The 26798-nt window shown below is 38.2% G+C and overlaps 1 protein-coding gene across 2 annotated transcripts in view; it reads right to left on the reverse strand.

Annotated features, from left to right (window-relative positions):
* The window catches only part of MAST2 (microtubule associated serine/threonine kinase 2), a 135301-nt gene that overhangs the window by 48789 nt on the left and 59714 nt on the right, over positions 1-26798 (reverse strand). For both annotated transcript variants that reach the window (XM_039254814.1, XM_039254813.1), the window contains exon 2: positions 11073-11164. In XM_039254814.1, coding sequence (XP_039110745.1) covers positions 11073-11133 — 61 coding nt within the window. In that variant the 5' untranslated portion in view covers positions 11134-11164. The remainder of the gene's footprint in view (positions 1-11072; positions 11165-26798) is intronic.

Below are 26798 nucleotides of genomic sequence, written 5' to 3' on the forward strand. Positions count from 1 at the left end.
TCACTAACTGTGAGAACATGACCTGAGCTGAAAACAAGAGTCAGACACTTACGTGGCTGAGACACCCAAGTGCCCCCACAATATATTCTGATGACTACAAAGCCTTAATTTTAAGATAGTCAAATGTATTAACCTTCTCCTTTATGTTCTTAAAAAAAAAATTCCCTGTATGCTCTTTTAAGATATTCTCTTGCATACTTTGTAAAAGTTTAGTGTTTTGACTTTCACATTTAAATCTATAATTTAACGTATATCAAATCATGTTATATACTTTAAATATCTTACAATTATATTTATCAGTTATACCTTAATGAAACTGAAAAAAAAATCTAAAATTCACCTGGAATTCATTTCAGTGAAGCAAGAGTTAAATCTGGGGCACCTAGGTAGCTTAGTCAGTTAGCATCTGACTTCAGCTCAGATCATGACCCACCATTCATAGGTTTGAGCCCCACATAGGACTCTCTGCTGTCAGCACAGACCCCACTTCAGATCCTCTGTTTCCCTTGTGCTCGCACTCTGTCTCTCTCTCTCTCAAAAATAAATAAACAATAAAAAGGGGGAGGGGGTTAAACCTTTCAGTTTCTCCATATGGTATACAATTGTCCCAGTGTTACTTTCACCATAAATTGAGTGTCCATATATGTATAGATTTGTTTCTGGGATCTTCTTTTTCCTTCTTTTTCATCTACTCTTCAATATTCCTTATTTAAGTTAAGGGTATCATTACTCATTAATCACCCAAGCAGGAAATCTAGAGATAATCAACTCTAATCCCTGCTTATTTAATCTCATAAATTTTTCTCATATTCACAGATTTTCTCCATTTCTAACACTGCCTTCCATCTTGACAATGGCAATGGTCTCCTAACTGGTTCTGCAATTGTCAGAGTAGTCTTACTTTTGTACTCCCAAACACCCTGGACATATATTTAGTATAGCCCTTAATATATTTAATTAGGTGAAAACTTGACTGCCCCCATGAAAACACAAAGCTTCCCCTGCAGCTCTCTCAAATAAGAACTGTTAGCTTTCTTTCACACATCCTTTGTATCACTGGGCATAGAGGCGGGGTAGGTATTTTGCTGGCTCCATATGTTCTCTTCCAGGTAGTCTCCACCCTAACACCACTGAATTATCCATATCAGTGTCTAGAAGCCATCCCAACTTAAATTCCCAAGGATTGAAGATCCTGGAATAAAATGTTTATTTTGGGGGGGATGAAGTTTCTACTCGGCACAAGGTAGAAAGATTAGAGGTAGTGCTTAGAGAGCAGTAGGAAGAATGAAATTAAAATTAGTTTAAAACAGTCTAAGTAACTTAAGTACTATGGGGGAGAAGCTCACTAGAAGACAAGAGATCAAACAACTAAAAGTTCTAAAAACTGAAAAATCAGCATGTGTATTCAAACTATCAAGAATAACTGAAGAGTAATATTGAGTCAGTAGCTAAGATTTTTATAGGTGCATTGATGGCTAGTGATATAATTTAATGGTATAAGATTAAAAGTTTGGGGGCATTAAGAAAAAGAGAGAGAGAATAATGAAATGGTAAGAAAGATACCTCCTCTTGCTTTCAGGCCCAACACTCTAAGGTCATGGGAGAGGTAAAAGCTAACACTTGAAAGGGCCATAGGGCAATCTATTCTATTCCCTCCCTTTCCCACAGGATTCCACTAGAACAAGACTGAGCAGGGGTGCCTGGGTGGCTCAGTCGATTAAACATCTGACTTTGGCTCAGGTCATAATCTCATGGCTCCTGGGTTTGAGCCTCATGGGGCTCTGTGCTGATAGCTCAGAGCCTGGTGCCTGCCTTCTCTCTACACACTCCCCACCTCAAAAATAAATAAACATTAAAAAAAATTTTTTTAAGAACAAGATTGAGCATATGGGAGATTTCGCTGATAATAAATTCCAGAAGGTACAATGGAAGGGTTTCAAGAGTCAGAGGGTTGAGAAAAAAGGGACAAAATGGAATATTCAGGAATTTATAGGAATTAAGAATGTAGCAGATGGGAGAGGAGCATGCCAGGAGATTCCTGTAGTGACTGATAAAAACAGGAATAAGCGATGATGAATTTAGCCTGAGTAGATTCAAGGAAGATGGAGTGATGAGCCTGCAAGTGTTAGGGAGTAAAGAGGAATGAATTACTGGGGCTTGCTCCAAAGTCTCAAGAAAGTCATACTCTAAATCCCAGTACACTAGTTGAAAATTAGATGATATTTAACAAACATCCTAGAAATACACATAAATATACATGCCCACTGACCAGTTAATCTTATTCCAAAAATTTACACAGTATATTCCATGACTCACCAGTTTCATGTCTACATAAACAGGCAGAGAATCCATAAGGACATAGTTGAATTCAATAGCACCACTAATCAACCAGATATAACTAACATGTAGAGACTACTTAATCCAATGACAACAGAATACACATTCTTCTCAAGATCACATGGAGCATTCCCCAAGATAGACCACATTCTGCGCCATAAAGCACATCTTAACAAATTTAAAAGAACAGAAATCATATAATGTCTATTTTTAGATCACAATGGAATTAAACTAGTAATCAGAAACAGAAGATAACTGGAAAATGGCAAAATACTTAGAGATTAAAAACACACTTCAAAATAACATATGGGTCAGAGAAGAAATCTCAACTATTTGGACCTCATCAAGATTAAAAGTTTCTGCATGGCAAAGGAAACAATCCACAAAACTAATAGGCAACTGATGGAATGGGAAAAGATAGTTGCAAATGACATATCAGATAAAGGGCTAGTATCCAAAATCTATAAGGAACTCACCAAACTCCACACCCAAAAAACAAACAATCCAGTAAAGAAATGGGCAGAAGATATGAACAGACACTTCTCCAAAGAGGACATCCAGATGGCCAACAGACACATGAAACGATGCTCAGCATCCCTCCTCATCAGGGAAATACAAATCAAAACCACACTGAGATACCACCTCATGCCAGTCAGAGTGGCTAAAATGAGCAAATCAGAGAACTCTAGATGCTGGCGAGGATGTGGAGAAACGGGCACCCTCCTACACTGTTGGTGGGAATGTAAACTGGTACAGCCCCTCTGGAAAACAGTGTGGAGGTTCCTCAGGAAACTAACAATAGAACTCCCTTATGACCCAGCAATAGCACTGCTAGGAATTTACCCAAGGGATACAGAAATGCTGAGGCATAGGAGCACATGTACCCCAATGTTCATAGCAGCACTCTCCACAATAGCTAAAACATGGAAAGAGCCTAAGTGTCCATCAACAGATGAATGGATCAAGAAGATGTGGTTTATCTATACCATGGAATACTACATGGCAATGAGAAACAATGAAATCTGGCCATGTGTAGCAACATGGATGGACCTTGAGGGTGTTATGCTGAGCGAAATAAGTCAGGCAGAGAAGGACAGATACCATATGTTTGCACGTATAGGAGGATTAGAAGGAACTTAACAGAGGACCATGGGGGAGAAGAAGGGGGAAAATAGTTGGGGAGAGGGAGGGAGGCAAACCATGACTCTTGAATGCCAAGAACAAACAGGGCAGATAGGGTGGGGGGAGGGGAAGGGGGTGATGGGCATGGAGGAGGGCCCTTGTGGGGATGAGCACTGGGTGTTATATGGAAACCAACTTGACAATAAACTATTAAAAACAAATTAATAAATTAAAATATTTTCAACTAAATGAAAATGAAAATACAGCTTACCAAAATTTGTGAGATGCAATGAAACACAGCTTTGAGAGAAAGTCATAGCATTAAATGCATACATTAGAAAAGAAAATCTAAAACTAATTATCTAAGCCTCCACCTTAAGGAACTAGATTAAGTCTAAAGCTGATGAAATGAAATAATAAATACTTGAGGAGAGGTCAATGAAATTAAAAACAGGAAATCAACAGAGAAAAATCAACAAAACTAGAAGCTGGTTCTTTGCGAAGACCAACAAAATGGATAAACCTCTAGCCAGGCTAAGAAAAAGAGACAGAAGACAGAAATCACTAATATTAGAAATTAAAGAAGAGACATCACTACAGATACCATGGACATTAAAAGGAAAATACAGCAATGTTATGAACAGCCCTGTCCATAAATATGATAACCTAGATTAAATAGACCAATTCCTTAAAAATCAACATCTACCAAAGCTCTGGTAAGAAACAGGCAATCCAAATAGGCTTCTATTTAAAAAAGGTAATCAATAATTAATAACCTTCCAAAACAGAAAACACCAGGCCCAGATGTATTCAATAGTGAATACTATCAAATACTTAGTAAGAAATTATACCAGGATCCCATAATCTCCTCCAGAAGACAGAAGCAGAGAGAACTTACTCCAAGAACCACCTGGTTTCTAATACCAAAACCAGCCAAAGACATTATGAGAAAAAAACTTAAGACCAATATCTCTCATGAAAGACGTAAACTGCCCCTTCCCCCAAATATTAGCAAATCAAAGCCAACAATGCATAAAAGAAATTATACACCATAACAAGGGGGGATTTATCCCAGGTATGCAAGGCTGGTTCAACATTAGAAAAACAATTAATGTAATCCATCAAATCAAAAGCTAAAGAAGCAAAATCAAATGATCATATTGGGGCACCAGGGTGGCTCAGTCAGTTGAGAGTCTGATTTCGGCTCAGGTCATGATCTCACAGTTAGTGAGTTCAGGCCCTGCATCAGGCTTACTGCTTCTGGTGCAGAGACTGCTTCAGATCCTCTGTCCCTCTCTCTTTCTGCCCCTCCCCAGTTCGTGCTCTTTCAAAAATAAATAAAGCATTTAAATTTAAAAATGATCATATCAACAGACACAAAAAAAGCATTTGATAAAATCCAAAACCCATTCATGATTTTGAAAACTCAGCAAATCAGGAATAGAAGGAAAGTTCATCAATCTGATAAAGAATATTTACAAAAAACCTACAGCTAACATACTTAATGGTGAGAAACTTAAACCTCTCCCACCATGTGGTACCTTACCACTGCTTTTCAACACTGCAGTGGAAGTCCTAGCTAATGCAATAAGGAAATAAAAGGTATACAGATTGATTGAGAAGGGAGAAATAAAACTGTCTTTGTTCACAGATGACATGACAGCCTATAGAGAAAATATGAAAAAAATCAAAAAAACCTCTTAGAACTAATAAGCTTTTACAGCAAAAATGCAGGACACAAGGTTAATGTACAAAAGTTAATACTTTACTATATACTTTCTTTTTTTTTTTTATTATGAATATTTTTTTTTTATTGGTGAGATAGTGTTTTTTTTTTTGTTTTATTTTTATTTTTATTAATTTTTTTTTTACAAATAGTTTATTGTCAAATTAGTTTCCACATAACACTCAGTGCTCATCCCCAAAGTGCCCTCCTCCATGCCCACCCCCCCTCCCCCCCACATCCATCAGTCCTCAGTTTTTGTCAGCATTCAAGATGTGGTTTATCTATACCATGGAATACTACATGGCAATGAGAAACAATGAAATCTGGCCATGTGTAGCAACATGGATGGACCTTGAGGGGGTTATGCTGAGCGAAATAAGTCAGGCAGAGAAGGACAAATATCATATGTTTGCACGTATAGGAGGATTAGGAGGAACTTGACGGAGGAACAAGGGGGAGAAGAAGGGCGGAAATGGTGGGGGAAAGGGAGAGAGGCAAACCATGAGAGACTCTTGAATGCTGACAAATACTTTACTATATACTTTCAATGAACATGTGTGAATATAAATTAAAAGCCTATTGCCATTCACATTACCACTCTCCAAAAATGTTAATACTTAGTTATAAATCCAACAAAATATGTGTAAGATCTAAATGAGGAAAACTGCAAAATTCTGATGTTAGATATCAAAGAAGAACTACATAAAGGGAGAGAGACTCCATATTCATGGATAGGGGGACTCAATATTGTCAAGATGTCAGTTCTTCCCAACTTGATCTATGGATTCAACACAATTTCATTCAAAATCCCAGCAAATTATTTTGCGCATTTATTACTTTCACAAACTAATTCTAAAGTTTATATGGAGAAGCAAAAGTCCCCAAAATAGCCAACACAATATTGATGAAAAAGAACAAAGTTGGAGAACTAATACTATCCAACTTCAAGACTTACTATAAAGCTATGGTAATCAAGACTATGTGGTACTGGATAAAGAAGACAGATCAATGGAACAATACAGAGACAGGACAGGCAGAAACAAAACCACATAAATACAGTAAACTGATCTTTGACAAAAGAGCAAAAGCAACCAAACCAAACAAACAAACAAACAAAAAAACCCACAATCTTTTCAATAAAGAGTGCTGGAACAAGTGGACATTCACATGTAAAAACAAAATGGATATAGACCTTCATAAAAACTCAAAATGGATCAAAGACCTAAACCTTGATGACCTTAGGTATGGCAATGACATTTTAGGCACAACACCAATGGCATGATCCATGAAAGAAATAATTAAGTTGGTTTTCATTAAAATTAAAGACTTCTGCTATGCAAAAAAGAATAAGGAAACAAGTCAGAGACTAGGAGAACATGTTTGCAAAAGGCCTCTGATGAAGGACTGTGATCCAAAATAATACAAAGAACACTTAAAACTCACCAAAAGAAAACAACCTGATTAAAAAACAAGCAAAAAAAAGTGAACAGACACCTCAGCAAAGATGGCAAATAAGCATATGAAAAGATGTTTCAGGGGTGCCTGGATGGTTCAGATGGTTAAGTGTCTGACTCTGGATATCAGCTCAGGTCATGATCTCACAGTTCAAGAGACTGAGCCTCGCGAAAGGCTCTGCACTAACAGTGTGGAGCATGCATGGGATTCTGTCTCTCCCTCTCTCTCTGCCCTCCCCTGCTTGTGCAGGCGCTCACTAGTTCTCTCTCCTTTAAAATAAACAAACATAAAAAGAAAAGATGTTCAACATCATATACCATTAAGGAAATGCAAATCGAAACAAACTGAAACAACAATGAAATACCACTACAAACCTATTAGAATAGCCAAATTCCAAAACACTGATAACATCAAATGCTGACAAGGATGTGGAGCAACAAGAACTCTTATTCATTGCTGGTGGGAACGCAAGATGGTACAGACACTTTGGAAGATAGTTTGGCAGTTTCTTACAAAACTAAACATACCCTTAAACATAAGATCCAGCAATCAAGCTCCTTGGTACTTATCCAAATGAACTGAAAACTTATGTCCACAAAAACTCTACATACAGAAGTTTATAACAACTTTATTCATAATTGCCAAATTTAGAAGCTACCAAGATGTCCTTGAGTAGGTGAATGGATTGATAAACTGTGGTACATTTGGGACAATGGGATATTATTACTCAGTGCTAAAAAGAAATGAGCTATCAAGGTATGGTAAGACTTGAAGGACTCTTAACATGCATATTGCTAAGTAAAATAAGCCAATCTAAAAAGGCCTCATACTATATGATTCCAACTATATGACATTCTGGAAAAGGCAAAACTATGGAAATAGTTAAAAGATTAGTGGATGCCAAGGGCTGGAGACAGGGAGGGATGAAAAAGCAGAGACAGAGAGTTTTTAGGGCAAAGAAACTATTCTCTATGCTACTACAATGATAGATACATGTCATTATGTACATGTCATATACAACACCAAGAGTGAACCCTAATGTAAATTATGGACTTAGGGGGATAATGATGTGCTGATGTAGGTTAATTGACTTTAACAAATATACCACTCTGGTGCAGGATATTGATAGTGGGGGAGGTTATATGTCTATGGGACAGGGTATAGAGGAACTCTGTATTTTCTGCTCAATTTTGCTGTAAACCCAGAAACTGCTCTAAAAGATAAAGTTTACTAGTTTAAAAAAAAAACAATGAACTAGGAAGTTTCTATTTCTAGAATGACTAAGTACCTACTAAACTGGCTTTGTTGCAGTTATAACCTACTTATATATAGTAATTATTTAATAAGTTGAACCGTATGGAATAAATAGACCTACTTTCAAATCAACAGGCGTCACATTACTCAAAAGATTCCAGACTTAAAAGTAAAGTTGAAGGGTCTTAGAACATTCTGTGGATGCAAATATCAGGATGTATTAAGACTGGAGGATATAATTTAATGTGAAGTTTGATTTCAATGGAACAGTCAGTGCTGCCTTTCTCAACATCTAGGTAAGTAGAGAGTCTACAGCCATAAATTGGGCTTTTAAGTCAATTCTTCTTCCCTGGGACTGAGGCCCACCTGGATTTTCTACAGGGATCTGGGGAGAGATGATGATGATGACAGGTAACATTTATGGAATACAAAGTATGTTACACATATCAACTCAAAGCTACAGTCTACAGCCTTAGGCAGGCTGAAAAGAGCAGATGATGTTCTCAATCAAAGCCTCTTGAATAGGGAAGATTTAGTAATGAACTCTACCTGCCAGGAATCTAAATAGAGAGATAATCATCTAGAGAGGAGCAGGCACTAGTAACTGTGCCCAGAACTCACATTATAGTTATGAAATAATGTATAGAGGCTACACAAGCTAAATTTATTTCTATATGATGAAAAGGCCAGGTCAGATATATGCTGTTTTTACAAAGTTCCAGTGTAGAGTACACATAACCCAGTCAATTTGAGGGGAAACATATCTAAACACAATGAGACCTTCACTTTACAGGCTCAGTATGCCTCTAATTCCCTGGGTCCCCCTGTGTTCTTGGTGGCGTCTTCTAATATGAGAGTTCGCGTTTGAGAGATTTATTGATTTCTGGAAAAGGGCCATGAGCACACTCAACAGCTGGATCTGAGCCCAGTAAAGTGAGACCTTTCTCCTAAGGACAAAAATCAATTTCAGAATCACCAGACTCTCAGGGTACTTAGACAACTACTCCACATGCACCCTCATTTTACTTCCTCCAAACACACAGTAAACTGAGCAAAGAGACAAACCCAAGTGAAACAGACCTGTCTTATCTGGCTTGATGATGAGCTGTCTCACTGCTGTGTTTTTTTTTTTGTAATGTTTATTTCTATTGTAAATTATATTTTTAGTATATGTGCTGCCGAAGCGAGCACTGTAAATTATATTTTTATTCTATTTTTTAAAATTCTCTTTCAATTCCTAAACATGCATCCTTATCTGAAATATTGCCCTATGCTCTGTGGACAATTTACAAACACATTTTTTTTTCAGGAAAATTTCATTTCATTTCAACTTGTGAATCCTTTAACTTTTTTTTTTTTTTTTTTTTTTTTTACATTCAAGTTAGTTAGCATATAATGCAATAATGATTTCATTTCAGGAATAGATTCCAGTGATTCATCCCCTACATATAACACCCAGGGCTCATCCCAACAAGTGTCTTACTTAATGCGCCTCACCCATTTAGCCCATGCCCCCACCCCTAACCCTTCCACCAACCCTCAGTTTGTTCTATTTAAGAGTCTCTTATGTTTTGTCCTCCTCCTTTTTTATATTATTTTTGCTTCCTTTCCCCTATGTTCATCTGTTTTGTATCTTAAATTCCTCATGAGTGAAATCATATGATATTTGTCTTTCTCTAATTTTACTTAGCATAATACCCTCTAGTTCCATCCACACAGTTACAAATAGCAAGATTTCATTCTTTTTGATTGCCGAGTAATACTCCATTGTATATATATATACCATATCTTCTTTATCCATTCATCTGTCGGTGGACATTTGGGCTCTTTCCATACTTTGGCTATTGTTGACAGTGCTGCTATAAACATTGGGGTGCATGTCCTCCTTTGAAACAGCACACCTGTATCCCTTGGATAAATACCTAGTAGTATAATTGCTGTAGGGTAGTTCTATTTTTAATTTTTTGAGGAACCTCCATACTGTTTTCCAGAATGGCTGCACCAGTTTGCATTCCCATCAGCAGTGCAAAAGAGATCCTCTTTCTCTGCATCCTCACCAACACCGGTTGTTGCCTGAGTTGTTAATTTCAGCCATTCTGACTGGTGTGAGGTGGTATCGCATTGTGGTTTTAATTTGTATTTCCCTGATGATGAGTGATGTTGAGCAGCTTTTTATGTTTCTGTTAGCCATCTGGATATCTTCTTTGGAGAAGTGTCTACTCATATCTTTTGCCCATTTCTTCACTGTATTATTTGTTTTGGGGGTTGAGTTTGATAAGTGCTTTATAGATTTTTGATACTACTAACATTTTACCTGATACGTCATTTGCAAATATCTTCTTCCATTCTGTTGGTTGCCTTTTAGTTTTGCTGATTGTTTCCTTTGCTGTGCAGAAGCTTTTTATTTTGATTAGGTCCCAATAGTTCATTTGTTTATTTCTATCTTTGAGAGAGTATGAGTGGGGGAAGGGCAGAGAGAGAGGGACGGAGGATCTGAAGCAGGCTCTGTGCTGATAGCAGTAAGCCTGATGCAAGGCTTGAACTCACAAACTGTAAGATCGTGACCAGAGACAAAGTGAGACACTCAACCAACTGAGCCACCAGGTGTCCTGCTTTGGTACTCTTTTATTGCCCAAAGTCCGACAAAGCCCATGGCTTACCAAACCGAGGCAGCAAGCTCTAAGAGGCTCCCCACGGTTCCAAGCCTGCTCCATTTCCATTACCCCTAGGTCTGGAATTTCCACTGTAAATATTATAGCAATGAACAGGGTTTAACAGTTCAGCAATCCCTTTAGCAAAGGCTCCCCTGGGATGCAAAAACACATGTCTAGGCTAAAATATATGGCTAACTCAAATTAGGTCTTCTGCCTTATAATTTTTCTATTTCCTCAGTCAGAGGCAAATAAATCAGTCCTTATACTAGCCAGAGGAGCTCAGGTTCCAGATGGAGAAGAATCTGAATACATGAGATCAATTGCTTCGATTCCAATATATAAAATCAATACCACATTCTCCAATAAAAAGCATGACTATGAACTCTGTATGCCTCAGTCAGCCACATGAAGTGACAATGTAATGTGCTGAACTACACAAAGTAAGAAGTAGGAAAGAAATTAGGCATCAATGGCCACTCTTTCACTTTGTTTCATTCCACCTTTCTTAACCTTCAAGCACTCACCTGTGTGGCCAGGAAGCGGTGAGTGTGGCCGTGGTAGGGTAGGTGATGTACTAGAGGTCATAATCAAACTCTTGCGGTTACTTGTCCGACAACTGCAATGAAAACACAAATGTCAGTTATAACAGGGGCCCACCACGGGCTCAAGGAACTTAAATGGCTATTGAAGAACAAAAGAGTGACACCACCACATGAGCGGAGCAGTACACCACTTTCAACTGAACCAGGTCAGCAAATCCTGTTTGCCCCAGAAAGATTTCATAATTCACTATGTTCCACCTTATAATAACTTGTCACCATCTTGACTTTCATCGTGTATTGCATTGCACTTTTCCATTGTTTAGATTTTGCTTCCCAAGCAAACACAAGGAGCTCCTCTAAAGGTAATAACCATTTCTTAAATAGTATCTAAAGAAGAATAGTCACGGTAAATTTGATTTAGAAAACAAAAAATACAAGTCATATTCTCCTATCTCATAAAAATTAATGTTCTTGCCATAAAAATGAAACCATTAACTTAACCTGTAAAATTTATTTTTTAAAAACTGCTTAATCAGTGAATGAAGTAATACTTTCATTTCACCATAAATTTCAGAACAGGCTGGGTTCCTTCTAAAAACTCTTTTCATTACAAGTTAATGCCTGAGGCTTTTTCTTGTAGTTGGAGAAAAACAAATCATGATGAAAAGCCATGAAAACTGTATATAAATTTATTTGAAAGGCATTTGGGAAGCTTGCCATTTACATTCATCCAAATATTTACTGAACACCTACTTTGTACCAGGCAGTATTCTAGATGCTAGGGAAACAACAGGAAACAAGAGAAAGTTTCTGTCCTCAAACTGGCATACTGCGATAAAAAAAAAAAAAAAGAAAGAGGGGTGGGGAGAGAGGGTAGAATGTTCAAGATAATAGAGTGAGTGACAGGAGGGGAGAATGACAGGAAAAGGAGTAGCTTATAAAGGCTATGGGGGTAGGTCACAGCCAGACTCTGAAGGGCTGGTAGACTGTTATAAAGAACTACCGGAAATGTGAGGAGTAACTCCTGAAAAGATTGAGATCAATTTCAAGAATGCAATTACGATTAGAAATAATAAACACTTTTCCCTAAGAAACCATCCAGATGAATCTAATCATGTCTTACAGCCCTCATTACCTCAGTCACTGTCATATGTCCAAGCTTCTCTTTCTCTAAATTTGACAGTTTCCCTCTATTCTCTGATCTTCCAACCAAAAAGCTTATGTTGTGCCTCCCATGAACTCATTCTGTCGTCAGCAAACTCTCTATAGTCTCAATTTCTTTGTTCAAAAACCACTTTAAATTCTAGTTCTAACTGAAACTTTGCTTAACCCCCATCCCAACACACACACAGGACACCACAGTCCTAGTAAAATCCCAACTTTTAAACCCACTTTCCATCCATTTTACAACTGTGCTCAGGCAGCTGAAGATGACTAAGGAAAAATCCAAAATCACGCTGGCTACGGTTTCCTTATATTTATGATAAACATTAAGTGGGTCTCATTAACCATACTATAGTCACCTAGGCAATGTGTGCTCGTTCTCTTTCCAAGACAACTAATTTGCATCTTCTCTCCAAATTTCTAGCATTCCTTCCCAAATCTCACCCTCATATGCTGACTTTGCTTTTTATTCAACTGGGGGTAAAAAGGAACAACAGAAAAACATTTCATATTTCTGCTATACAAATCTACTAACCTAAATTTGTCCCCATACATTCTAATTTCCTATCTACAACAGCAGAAGGGAGACAATGCTCCTATAAAAGGCAACTCCCCTGAATCTCCTCCTTAAGAAGTCTGCACCTCCCTCTCCTATGCCATGAATTTCTACTTCCAACTGAATCATTCTCATCATCATAAAACATACTGTCATTTTTTTTTCATCTTAAGAAAATAAAAAGAGGAGTGCCTGAGTGGCTCAGTCGGTTAAGCAACCAATTTTGGCTCAGGTCATGATCTCCTGGTTTCTGAGTTCAAGCCTCACATCAGACTCTGTGCTGACAGCTCAGAGCCTAGAGCCTGCTTCAGTTTCTTTGTCTCCTTCTCTCTCTGCCCCTCCCCCACTCTTTCTCTGTCTCAAAAATAAACATTAAAAAAAATTTTTTTTTAAAGAAAGAAAGTAGGGTGCCTGCGTGGCTCAGTTGGTTAAGCATCTGACTTCGGCTCAGGTCATGATCTCACAGTTCGTGGGTTCGAGCCCCACGTCGGGTGCTGGCAGCTCAGAGCCTGGAGCCTGTTTCAGATTCTGTGTCTCCCTCTCTCTCTGCCCCTCCCCCATTCGTGTTCTGTCTCAAAAATAAACAAACCATAAAATTTAAATAAATAAAAAGAAAGAAAATAAAAAGAAAATCTTTCATAGGCTTCCCTGACTTGTGCAGTTCTGTCCTCCCCTGTTTAAGAAAGATTCCATGTAGGGAATTCTCTACTTGTCACCTTCACACCTTTAGTCACCCCCATCTTACCATTAAAACTACTGTTTTCGAAATCACCAGTGATTTTGACCTTCATCTTATGTAACCTCTGAACATCATTTATAGTTTCAATCTCCTCTATTAAAATTTTTTTTAAAAATTTGGATATAATTTCCATTCAATAAAATATATATCTTAAGTGTTCTATTCAATGAGACAATTATATACATCCATATAACATCCAAAAGACAGAATTATTTTAATTACTCTAGAAATTCCCATGTTACCCTTTTCCAGTCAACCCCTTGTCCTCCAACTACTTTCTTCTATCCCCATACTATTAATTTCATTTTACTAGATTTCCTGTAAGTAAAATTGTACACTATGTATTTTTGTGTGTGTTTGGCTTCTTTTGTTCAACCTAATCTGTGTAACTCTTCCTACGATACTTTTCTTTGTTTAGTTCTTGGGACCTGATGATTTCCTGGTTTTCTTCCTCTCACTAACTGCTCATATTTTATTCTCCTTTACTTGTTCCTTCTCTTCCTGACTTCTAAATCATTTAGCACTAAGGCTCAGATCTGAAATATCTTTTTTCTCTCCCTATACACACTCCCTAAGTGATTGTTTTCCAGCTTTCCAGTTTTAAATCTTTGATGTTGATGATACCCAGCATTTTATTGCTGACTCTGTGCTGTCTCCTGTGAGTTCAAGACTCATATATTCAAGTGCCTACTTGACATCTCCAACTCGAAGTCTTAAAAGGCATCTCAAACTCAAATTTCAAAAAAAAAAAAAAAAAAGGCTCTTGAATTTCTCTCTAAAATCTGCTACTCCTGCCTACATTGTACTATCTCATTGTATGGCACAACCATTCCCCCAGATGCTTAGGCAAAAACCATTGTTCATTCTCTTTTCTTCACACCCACATCCAAATCAACCAGGAAGTTCTGTGGAATTATACCCTAAAAATACATCCTGAGTGCAAGCCATTCTCTTTATTTCCAATACTACCACTATTTCAGTTAAAGTCTATAAGAGGTTTTCTTCCATTTTGGTTCTTCCTGCTTATTTCCCTGCCCCTACCAGTCTATTCTTCACCCATAAGTCATAGTAATATTTTAAAAACCATAGATGAAATCATGTGAATTCCTTGTTTTGAAACCCCAATGGCTTCCCATCATATTTGGAATATAATTTGAACTCCTTAAACAGCCATTAAAATTAACCCTAGTGGAAAGAATTTTGGGGGGCACCAGGGTGATTCAGTCAGTTAAGCGTCCAACTCTTGACTTCAGCTCAGGTCATGATCTCATGGTTGTGAGATCAAGCCCCACATCGGACTCTGCACTGATGGAGCAGAGCTTGCTTGGGATTTTCTCCCTCTCTCTCTGCCCATCTCCCCCTCCCCAGCTCACGTGCACACTTGTACACACATGCGCGTGCTCTTTCTCAAAATAAACTTAAAAAAATTTTTTTTTAAATTTTTTTGGGGGAGCACCTGGGGGGCTCAGTCAGTTAGGCATCCGACTTTGACTCAGATCAGTATCTCATGGTTTGTGGGTTCAAGCCCCACATCAGGCTCTGTGCTGACAGCTCAGGCCTGGAGCCTGCTTTGGATTCTGTGCCTCCCCTCTTTCTCTGCTCCTCTCCCACTCATGCTTTGTTTCTCTATCTACCTATCTTTCAAAAACGAATATTTAAACAGAAAGAATTTTTTTTAAATTAAGGATCTTAGGTAAGGTTTTGTCTTTTGGGTTTCCTCCCTCCCTCCCTCCCTCCCTCCCTCCCTCCCGGTTTTTATTTTTTTCAATAGTTTATTGTCAAGTTGGATTCCATATAACACCCAGTGCTCATCCCACAAGTGCCCTCTTCCATGCCCATCACCCCCCCTTCCTCTCCCTCCTCCCCATCAGCCCTCAGTTTGTTCTTGGCATTCAAGAGTCTCTCATGGTTTGCCTCCCTCCCTCTCCCCAAATATTTTCCCCCTTCTTCTCCTGCATGGTCCTCCGTTAAGTTCCTCCTAATCCTCCTATACGTGCAAACATATGGTATTTGTCCTTTTCTGCCTGACTTATTTCACTCAGTATAACACCCTCAAGTTCCATCCATGTTGCTACACATGGCCAGATTTCCTTCTTTCTCATTGCCATGTAGTATTCCATTATATAGATAGACCACATCTTCTTGATCAAAAAACCATAAAATACCTATGAATAAACCTAACTAAAGATATAAGAGATCTGTATGATGAAAACTATAGAAAACTTAGGAAGGAAATTGAAGAAGACATAAAGAAAAAACATTCCAAGCACATGGGTCGGAAGAATAAATATTGTTAAAATGTCATTACTACCCAAAGCAATCTACACATTCAAGCAATCCCAATCAAAATTGCACCAGTATTCTTCTCAAAACTAGAACAAACTATCCTAAAATTTGTATGGAACCACAAAAGACTCCGAATAGCCAAACTAATATCGAAGAATAAAACCAAAACGGGAGGCATCACCATCCCAGACTTTAGCCTCTACTACAAAGCTGTCATCATCAAGACAGTATGGTATTGGCACAAAAACAGACACATAGACCAGTGGAATAGAATAGAGAACGCAGATTTGAACCCAAAAGGGTCTTCTTAAAAAGAATCATACCTATGCTTATTCAACCCCTTTTTCTAAGGGCAAATAAGATCTAAATATTCTCAAGAAAATAAACTCTCGGCCCTTTAGTTCTGAACATGAGAAATTTTACAGAATGTATATATGAAACTATACTGACCACTGAAGGCTTATTCAGATCAAGGGAATCTTGAGTAGAAAGTATCTCAGAAATTTCTGTGCTCCAGGTCACACTATTCCCTCAACAGTTACCCTTCCCTTCTTACTCAGTTTATCCAACTTTTAGAAAGCATGGACTCAGATAAGGTTTTATGTGAATTCTCCTTTATTCTTTCAAGCAGGACAATGTCTCCCTTTCCCTTGCACTCCTTTAGCACCTGTGGCTTATCCTACCCACAGTCTTAGTGTGACTGTGCTACAGTAGAAAGAGACAAGACTTTTTTTTTTTTTTTAATTTCTGAGAGAGAGAGAGAGAGAGAACACATGAGTAGGGGAGGGTCAGAGAGAGAGGGAGATATAGAATCTGAAACAGGCTCCAGGCTCTGAGCTGGCTGTCAGCACAGAGCCAGACATGGGGCTCGAACCCACAAACTGTGAGATCATGACCTGAGCCAAAGTTGGGCGCTTAACCAGCTGCACCACCCAGGCACCCCAAGACAGGACTTTGCAATTAGAAGATCGGAGTTTGAGACTGGCTGTTTGGCCTTGAACAAGCCTCATAAATTCTCATGCTCTGGTGTTCTAAAATATAAAATGAAGATAATATAAAACTTGTATGTCATTCTGGACTTTTCTCTTTTATATATCAACCCATCATAAATTTTGTTGGCCTTAACATCAAAATATATCCAAATTCTGATCATTTCTTACTTCCTTAACCACTACCAGCTTGGACCAAGCCACCATCATCTTTTATCTGAATTAAGTAAAATAGCTTCCTCACTGGTATTTCTGCTTCCACTCTTGTTCCCTTGTCATCTATTCTCAACAAAACACCCTTTAAAACATAAATCAGAAAAGACTTCCACTTCCATTCATGATGGAAGAACAAATAATATATTTACCCTCTCACTTTATATAACTAATAAGCTGAATTTAAAATAACGAAACAATTTTCAGACATTAGACAAGTAATAGTTCAGGACAGTGATCGCTGAGAGAATGGATTACCTGAGCTTATGATCTGAAAAGACCTCCAAGCAACAGTGCAGAGAGGAGGTGACCTTCACAGGACCTGGCAATGTCCCTGAATTGAAGGAAAAAAAAAAACCTACCTAAGAGAAGGAGGTGAAAATTCCTCAGTGTATACATAGGGTCAGGAATAGTTTGTGCTCCTACCAGTCAGAAGGGGAAAACCTGGTAATTCATGGGATAACAGCAAGAAAATAGTCCCAAATGCTATTCTAGTCCTACCTAACAAAGCTTAAAAGCAACCCTTAAAAAGATTAAACTGTTTCCACGTAACTTAACTGTGTCCCAGAACAAAGCTCAAAAATATTGAAAGCGATAAAAATGACATATCTGATAAAGGGTTAGTATCCAAAATATATAAAGAAGTTATAAAACTCAACATCCAAAAAACAAATATTACAGTTAAAAAGTGGACAGAAGACATGAATAGACATTTTTTCCAAAGAAGACATCCAGATAGGTACCAGACACATGAAAAGATGCTCAGCATCACTCATCATCAGGTTAATATGAATCAAAGCTACAATAAGATATCACCTCCCATCAGTCAGAACAGCCAAAATTAATAACACAAGAAACAACAGGTGTTCACAAGTATGCAGAGAAAGGGGGACTCTCTTGCACTGTTGGTGAGAATGCAAATTGGTGCAGCCACTCAAAAACAGTGGGGAGATTCCTCAAAAAGTTAAAAATAGAACTACTCTACAATCCAGCAATTGCACTACTAGGTATTTACCCAAAGGACATGAAAATATTAACTCAGACATATATGCACCCCCAATGTTTACAGCAACATCATCAACAACAGCCAAATTATGGAAACAGCCCAAATGTCCACTGACTGATGAATGGATAAAGATGTGGTATCACACACACACACACAATTACTCAGCCATAAAAAAGAATGAAATCTTGCCATTTCCAATGATGTGGATGGAGCTACAGAGTATTATACTAAACAAAATAAGTCAGAAAAAGACAAATACCATATGATTTTATTCATATGTGGAATTTAAGAAACAAATGAACATAGGGAGAAAAAGAAAAAAGAGAAGAAAACCAAGAAACAGATTTTTAACTATAGAGAACTGATGGTTACCAGAGAAGAGGTGGGGGGAGGAGGGGAATGGGTTAAATATGTGATAGGGATTAAGGAGAGCACTTGTTGTAATGAGCACCAGGCATTGTATGGCAACATGGAAATCATTCAACTCTACACCTGAGACTAATATCACACTGTATGTTAAATGGATTTAAAAAAAAAGGAACAAAATATATTCAGCATAACAGCTCAAATTCACACTGTTTTGTATATAATAAAAATTACTTGACAGGGAAAAAAGCAGGAAAATATGGCCCATAATGAAAGGGGAAATCAATAGACCCAGAAATGACACAGATGACAGAATTAATAGAACATTAAAATTGTTATTATAAATATATTTCATATTTCCAATAAGGTATAGGAAACAATCTATTATGCTTCAACCATACTTCAATAAAGCTGTAAGAAAAATATGTTTAATGTTTTTTATTTGAGAGAGCGCAAGCAGGGAAGGAGCACAGACAGAAGAACAGAGGATCTAAAGTGTGCTCTGTGCTGATAGTGGTCAGCCTGATGTGGGGCTTGAACTCATGAACCGTGAGGACAAGACCTGAGCCAAAGCTGGATGCTCAACTCACTGAGCCATCCAGGTGCCCCCGCCTCCAAATTTTTAAATACAAGTAGTATTAAAGTTACTCTTCTGTTTAAAATTCTCCCTGTCTCACTGAGAGTCAATGCTCTTATAGCAGCTTACAAAGCTTTATATGGTCTGGATCTCCATTTCCTCTTTCCCTTTTACTCACTCTATTCCAGATACACAGGCCTCCTCCCTTTTCTTAGAGTATGCCAATACTCTACAAATGTTATTTCTTTTGTCTATGTTTCCTCAGATAGCCTCATGGCTTGATCCCTCACCTCCTTCTGTCTTTGCTCAAGTGTAGTCTTCTCAATGAATTTTCCCAAATCATTCTATTTAAAATGTAACCTCCTCCCCAAACTTTCTATCTCCCTTTCACAATGTATTTTTCTCAACATAATTTACCACTATCTAATATACTATATATTTTGCACATTTTGTTTGTTGTCTCTCTTCCAATTAAATTAAAAAGATATTTTTTTTAATGTTTATTTTTTAGACAGGGGTGGGGACAGAGAGAGGGAGGCACAGAATCCGAAGCAGGTTCCAGGCTCTGAGCTGTCAGCATAGAGCTCAATGCGGTACTCGAACTTGGCAACCATGAGATTATGACCTGCCCCAAAATCCAATGCTCAACCAACTAAGCCACACAGGCACCCCTACCTCTCTTTCTAGGGGCACCTGGGTGGCTCAGTCGGTTAAGCATCGGACTTCAGCTCAGATCATGATCTCACAGTTTGTGCGTTCAAGCCCCATGTTGGGCTCTGTGCTGACAGCTCAGAGCCTGGAAACTGCTTCGGATTCTGTGTCTTCTGCTCTCTCTGCCCTTCCCCTGCTCATGCTCTTTCTCGTTGTATTCCTCAATTCCTAGAACATTGCCTGGCACAAGGCAGGCTCTCAAAATGCACTTGTTAAATGAATGAGTGGATGAATATGATTTGTTACAAGAATTAAAGTAAAACAGTATACTTGTATACTTGGCACATGACAGGTATATCAAACCATTATGTCTCAACTCCTTGCATATGAAAATGAAGATCTCTTGGCACTGCAGGGACAGATAATTGATTCTAACTTCATTTGCCATGATCTTATTTAAAATTTAAATAAAAATTCAAAACACTAAAGATCATATTTTCAGGCCACATGCCTTTTTACGAAGGTACACATAATCTCAGTTGGCAAATCTGCGACAGCTGCCAGGGGAAAAAGTCGTCAGACATCCTGGCAAAGATGCCATGACTCAGCTGAGATACAAAACAAGGAACTGGCTAATTTTTCCATTTTAACAGGCTCTGGCCATTTCCCCAAGATCCTAGAAAATAAAGATCAGGTCATAATTCCTTCATCCCAGTAAGATAAAAGTACTGGATGTTTACAGAGTCAGCCACACTCTCAGCTGATGGGCGGAAATCTGGAAGCCCCCTGAGCTGATGCTCTGCTGCCTATTGCAAAGACTGGGTTAAACCAGACTGTTGCTCAGTACTATCCCAGTCACTTGGTCACTTGAAGCAAGACCTGGCATTTCATCCTTTAAGCTTCACCATAGTCATCTCAGTGGACAGTGGCAGCAATAACTAAAGCACCCTGTGCCATCTCTTTGATACTGTTGAATTATGGTCCGATTTGGAGAGATTCCAGCCTGCAAAAATTCCTCCCTCCATCAATTAGCAGGTACTCATATCTGACTCCTGCTCCCCTTCCTGCAAGAGCTGCTGTAAACTCATTTAGGAGGTCTGCTTCCCAGTCTGAAGCAATACAGGGTATATAGAGTAGGATGCATGTTCTGCAGATCCCTTACACCTCTCCAAATGCCAAATTCCACAAGTCCAACTGCTCCTAGAAACTTAACTCAGTAATTGGCTAACACGTGGCTACTTCCCTTCAGAATTTAGAATGAGGAAAAGACCACTTCTGGTTCGTTAAGTATGATCAATAAAATATAGAAGGATCTGGGGTCATTGAAGTTCAAGGACTTCCAGATATTATTTCAGAGTAACAACCAGGATAATGTTCCTGTAAAGAATGAAAAGCTACACTTCCAAATTCATTCTATGAGTCAGCATTACAGATACCAAAACCAGATAAAAACACTACCCCCCCAAAACAAAACAAACTCACAGGCCACTATCTCTGATAAACATAGATATAAAAATCCTCAACAAAATACTAGCTAATCTGGGGTGCCTGGGTTGGCTCAGTCAGTTAAGCGTCCAACTTCAGCTCAGGTCATGATCTCACGGTTTGTGAGTTCGAACCATGTCAGCTGTGCTGACAACAGCTCAGAGCCTGGAGCCCGCTTCCGATTCTGTGTTTCCCTCTCTATCTCTCTCTGCCTCTCCCTGGCTAATGCTCTGTCTCTCTCAAAAATAAACATTAAAAAAAATTCAAAACACTAGCTAATCAACTCCAACAATACATTAAAAAATCCACCCACCACAATCAAGTGGGATTTATTTCTGGATACAAGGGTGGCTCAGTATTTGCAAATCAACCAACCTGATATATCACATCAACACGAGAAGGGTTTAAAACCATATGATCAGTTCAAAAGATGCAAAAAAAAGCATCTGACAAAGCACAACATCCATTCATAATAAAAACCCTTAACAAAGTAGGTTTAGAGGGAATATACCTTAACATAATAAAGGCCATATACGAAAAAGTTAGTTAGCATATAGTGCAACAATGATTTCAGGGGTAGATTCCTTAATGTCCCTTACCCATTTAGCCCATCTCCCCTCCCACAACCCCTCCAGTAACTCTTGTTTGTTCTCCATATTTAAGAGAACTGTTTTTATATTATTTTTGCTTCCCTTCCCTTATGTTCATCTGTTCTGTGTCTTAAAATCCTCATATGAGTGAAGTCATATAATATTTGTTATTCTCTGACTAATTTTGCTTAGCATAATACTCTCTAGTTCCATCCAAGTAGTTGCAAATTCTTGCCTAGATTATTTTGACAGCCTCCTAACCATTCTCCCTGGTTTACTCTTGTCTCCTATTCCCAGTCTGTTCTCAACACAAGTAGTCATAGTGATCTTTTTAAAGCATCAATCAGATTATTTCACTCTGCCCAAAACCTTCCAAAGGATAATTTCACATGGAGATCACTAGCTAGAGTCATTGCACTAATTATTCCCTCTACCTGAAATGTTCTTTCCCCAACAATGCAATGGCAAAAATCCCTTACTCTTTCAAGGGTAAACATTTCTAAAATGTTACCTATTCCATTTCCCTATATGATACTGTGACCTGCTTTCCTCTAACCCCCCCTTACTCTACTGTTTCTTTTCTCTCTCTCTCTCTGATGGCAGCTCTTCTTGGATTAATCAAGTTGTTTTTTAACCCCTGCTTCATTGATCTGGAAATTATCCACTGTTTCATTTTCTTTTTTTGAAAAACAGTAATTATTATTATCAAAGTTTTAACAAATAATCCTGTTTTAAAAGAGTCTAAGGTTAGCCAGTATCTAAACCTTTCTGTACAAAATTAAAGAATCCTAACTCCAATTCTCCCCTATCCCCTTTCAATTTACATGATATTTGGTCCAATATTTTAGGTCTAGCTTGCTTTTATATTGCCAAATCAGTAATTACTATTGTTTTATGCAAGAATTGTTTTCTTCGATTTACTCATATTTTCTAATTTCTTTGCTCAGCATTTCTTCTTGGATCTCACTGAGCAATGATTTCAGTGAGAATCCAGTATTGATAAACATTCTAAATGTTGATGTTGTCTGAAAATGTCTCTATTTTGCTCAATGATTTCCAATGATAATTAAGCAGGTATGAAATCCTACAACTACTTACTAAGAGTGACTTTTTTCTCAATATCTTAAATATATTATTCCATTGTTTTATGGCTCCCATTACTGCTGTTAAGGAGCTTACTCTTAGGATTGTTGCTCCTTTGTAGATAATTTTTTTCCTCAAGTTTTTTTTTTTTTTACCCTTAACTTTGGATTTTAGATATAATCCACATACCCATAAAAGCCAACCTCTTAAAGTATACAAGTCAGAGGTTTTTAGTATCCTCTCACAAGGGTGTGAAACCATCACCACTAATTCCAGAACATTTTCATGAAGCCCCAAAAGAACTCCATTAGTCATAAACAGACACTCTCTATCCCCTATTCCTCCTCTACCTCCCTTCCCAGGAAACAACCAATGTACTTTCTGTCTCTATGGATTCACCTATTCTGGATATTTCATAGAAATGGGATAATACATTATATGGCCTTCGTGTTTGGCTTCTTTCAGTTAGCATAATGTTTTCCAGATTCATCCATATTGTAGTATTTATCAATATTCATTTCTTTTTATGGCTAAATAATATTTGATTGTGTGATACACATTTTATTTATCCATTTATAAATTGATGGACATTTGGTTTGTTTCTATTTTTTGACTTTTTAAAATATTGCTATGAACACCTGTCTGTATATCTGTCTTGGGTGAACTTCCTTGCTAAACTCATTTATTAGAGTTCTTTTAGTTTTTGTCAATTCTTGAGGGTTCTCTAGGTGCTTTAAAGACCTCTCTTTCTATGGTGCTACAATTTTACTGCAATGTTTCTAGATGGAGATTTATTTCTGCTTATTATGCTTCATGATATTATTTTATTTCTAATCAATTCTGGAAGGTCAAAATCACTACCTATATGAATATTGCCTTTCCCCCATTTCTCTATATTTTGTTGGACATTCATATTGTATCTTCCATACTTCTTAGTTTTCATTTATAGTTTACATCTTTCATCTCTGTGCTGCACTCTAGATAAAATTTTATTCACTTTGGGGGCACCAGGGTGGCTCAGTTGATCTGACTCTTGATTTTGACTCATATCCCAGGGTTGTGGGATTGAGTCCCACATCAAGCTCAATGTGGAGGCTGCTTGGGATTCTCTCTGTGTCCTTCTGTCCCTCTCGCCTCCTTGTGCTCTAATTTAAAAAAAAAGGGGGGGGCACCTGGGTGGCTCAGTCAGTTAAGCATCTGACTTCAGCCTGGGTCATGATCTCACAGTTGTGAGTTTGAGCCCCACATAGGGCTCTGTGCTGACAGTGCGAAGCCTGATTTGGATTCTCTCTCTCCCTCTCTCTCTGCCCCTCGTGCTCTCAAAAATAAATACCTTAAAAATAAAATTTAAATTAAAAAAAATTTACTAACTTTGTCTATGGCTTTACTATATAACCTGTAAAGTTTTCAAATCTAAGGACACAATAAATTTATTTATTTTTAAGTTTACTTATTTATTTTGAGAGGGAGAGAGAAAGAGAGTGCACATAAGTATGAGAGGGACAGAAAGAGGGAAAGAGAGAATCCCAAGCAGGCTCTGTGCTATCAGTGTGGAGCTTGATGCTGGGCTCAATCCCTCAAACCGAGAGACCATGACCTGAGACGAAATTAAGAGTCAGACACTTAACTGACTGAGTTGCCCAGGCATCCCAATGACACAATATATTTAATTTCTTGAATTCTAATTTGCATTCTTCCCAGATATGCCTGGTATTTTTTACTAAATATATGTCTTCTTTCTCTTGTCTCTCCTTTTATATTTTTATTCATTTTAAATATATTTATTTTGTAATCTTTATCCACAATGTTACTTTTGAGGTTTTGGGGCTTATTGTTCTTTTCTTTTGAGTGTGTGTGTTTGTGGGGGAATGGTGGGGGGAGAGAGAGACTGACTCAAGCAGGCTCATGCTCAGTTCAGAGACCAACTCAAGGCTTGATCCCAAGACACTCGAATCATGACCTGAGCCAAAATCGAGAGTCTGACCCTCAACCGACTGAGCCACCCAAGTGCCCTTGTTTCTTTTTATTCTATTGAATCTCGGTTGTGGTGGATTGTTTCTTTTTAAAAATTTTTTAAATTTTTTTAAAATTTATTTATTGCTGAGAGAGGGACAGTGTGAGCAGGAGAGGGTCAGAGACAGAGGGAGACACAGAACCTGAAGCAGTCTTCAGGCTCTGAGCTAGCTGACAGCACAAAGCCCGATGTGAGGCTCGAACCCACGAACCATGAGATCATGACCTGAGCCAAAGTCGGACGCCCAACCAACTGAGCCACCCAGGCGCCCCAAGGATTTTTTCCTTTATGATCTGTTTCTTTTGTACTGTGAAAGCACTTTGAGTGTGGCTTTATTTATGGGAACCTTGTACTATGTGATTTGAAGGTATGTCATTTAAATGCAATTTTGAGTTTCTAACAGACTTGTCAAGGTTACTACTACCTAGAATCAGTTCCTAGACCACATACACATTATAAACTCCAGGCCCCAAATTCACTTGAATAAAGGCCTACAGTTAAAAATTCTCAAGGGAAACTTTACATTATTAATAGCCCTACTTATGCAGATGAGACTAAAGAACTTTTCATTTCTCCATTTCAGTGGGTAAACTGTTTTCCTAGTCCACTGTGGGCAAAGTCCTTTGAGGGTCCTAATTATATATGGGGTCTCAATTCTATGGTACCTTAGAGTCTCTTTACCCAAAAAAAGCTCAAGGCCTTATCATCTTTCCCCTAAAGGAAATCAAGACTACTACACCTCCCTAGCCTCCTTTCTTAGAAGTTCCAACACTGGTTTCCACCATTCAGGTATTATTTTTTTATTTTTATTATTTAAAAAAATTTTTTTAAACATTTATTTATTTTTGAGAGACAGATCATGAGCAGGGAAGGGTCAGAGAGAGAGGAACACACAGAATCGGAAGCAGGCTCCAGGCTCCGTGCTGACAGCTCAGAACCCATGAACTGTGAGATCGTGACCTGAGCCAACACTGGACGCTCAACCAACTGAGCCACCCAGGCGCCCCACATATTAATTTTTTAGATTTAGGTTCCTTGGCATTTTCTTCACAGTCTACTCAATTTAGCTATGCATGTAAAGCAATAATTATAATAGCTAATATTTATTAAGTGCTAACTAGGTACTTTTTAAAGCACATGTAATATATCATACCATAGGGAGTAGGTACTATTATTATTCCCTTTATATAGAGAAGGAACTTGAGGCACAGAGAGGCTAAGTAGCTTGCCCTAAGTCTCAATAAAGTATTAACATTTTCTGAAGCCCAATGTAACTTTCATCTCTTTGCACTGGGACTGTTCTGGACATCTCCATTCTGAAGATGATTCAGGGGTGCCTGGGTGGCTCAGGTGGTTAAGTGTCCAACTCTTGATTTCAGCTCAAGTCATATCTCACAGTCATGGGATCAAGCCCAGTGTAGAGCTCTGCATTGAGTGTGGAGCCTGCTTGAGATTCTTTCTGCCCCTGCCCCTGTTTGTGCTGTCTCTCAGAATAAATAAGCTTTAAATAATAATAATAATAAAAGATGATTCAGAAGGCATGTATCCATAAAAACAAGGGCATGATTCAGCTTGTAGCAGATTATAACAGCCAAACCTAAAAGTCTCAGCAAACCAAAAGTCCTGCAACGATACCAACTTATAGTGAAAAGAAACAAACACAGGTCTAAAGCTCAAAGGTCAATGTCTAAGGTATCACCACATGGATTTCAAAGATCCAGAAGGCAGAGTGCCTGGCTGACTCAGTCCATTAAATGTCTGACTCTTGGTTTCAGCTCAGGTGATAATCTCATGGTTCATGAGTTCTAATCTAGTCCCACGTCAGGCTCTGTGCTCACAGTACAGAGCCTATTTAGAATTCTCTCTCTCCCTCTCTGTCTCTGCACCACTCCTCCCCACTCCTCCCTCTGTCCCTCTCTCTCTCTCTCCCCGTCTCCCTCTCCCTCAAAATAAATAAATAAACTTTAAGAAAAATTTAAGGATCCAGAA

Source organism: Hyaena hyaena, unplaced genomic scaffold, assembly GCF_003009895.1.
Source record: "Hyaena hyaena isolate Hyena2069 unplaced genomic scaffold, ASM300989v1 scaffold_503, whole genome shotgun sequence".
NCBI classification, from domain to species: Eukaryota; Metazoa; Chordata; class Mammalia; order Carnivora; family Hyaenidae; genus Hyaena; species Hyaena hyaena.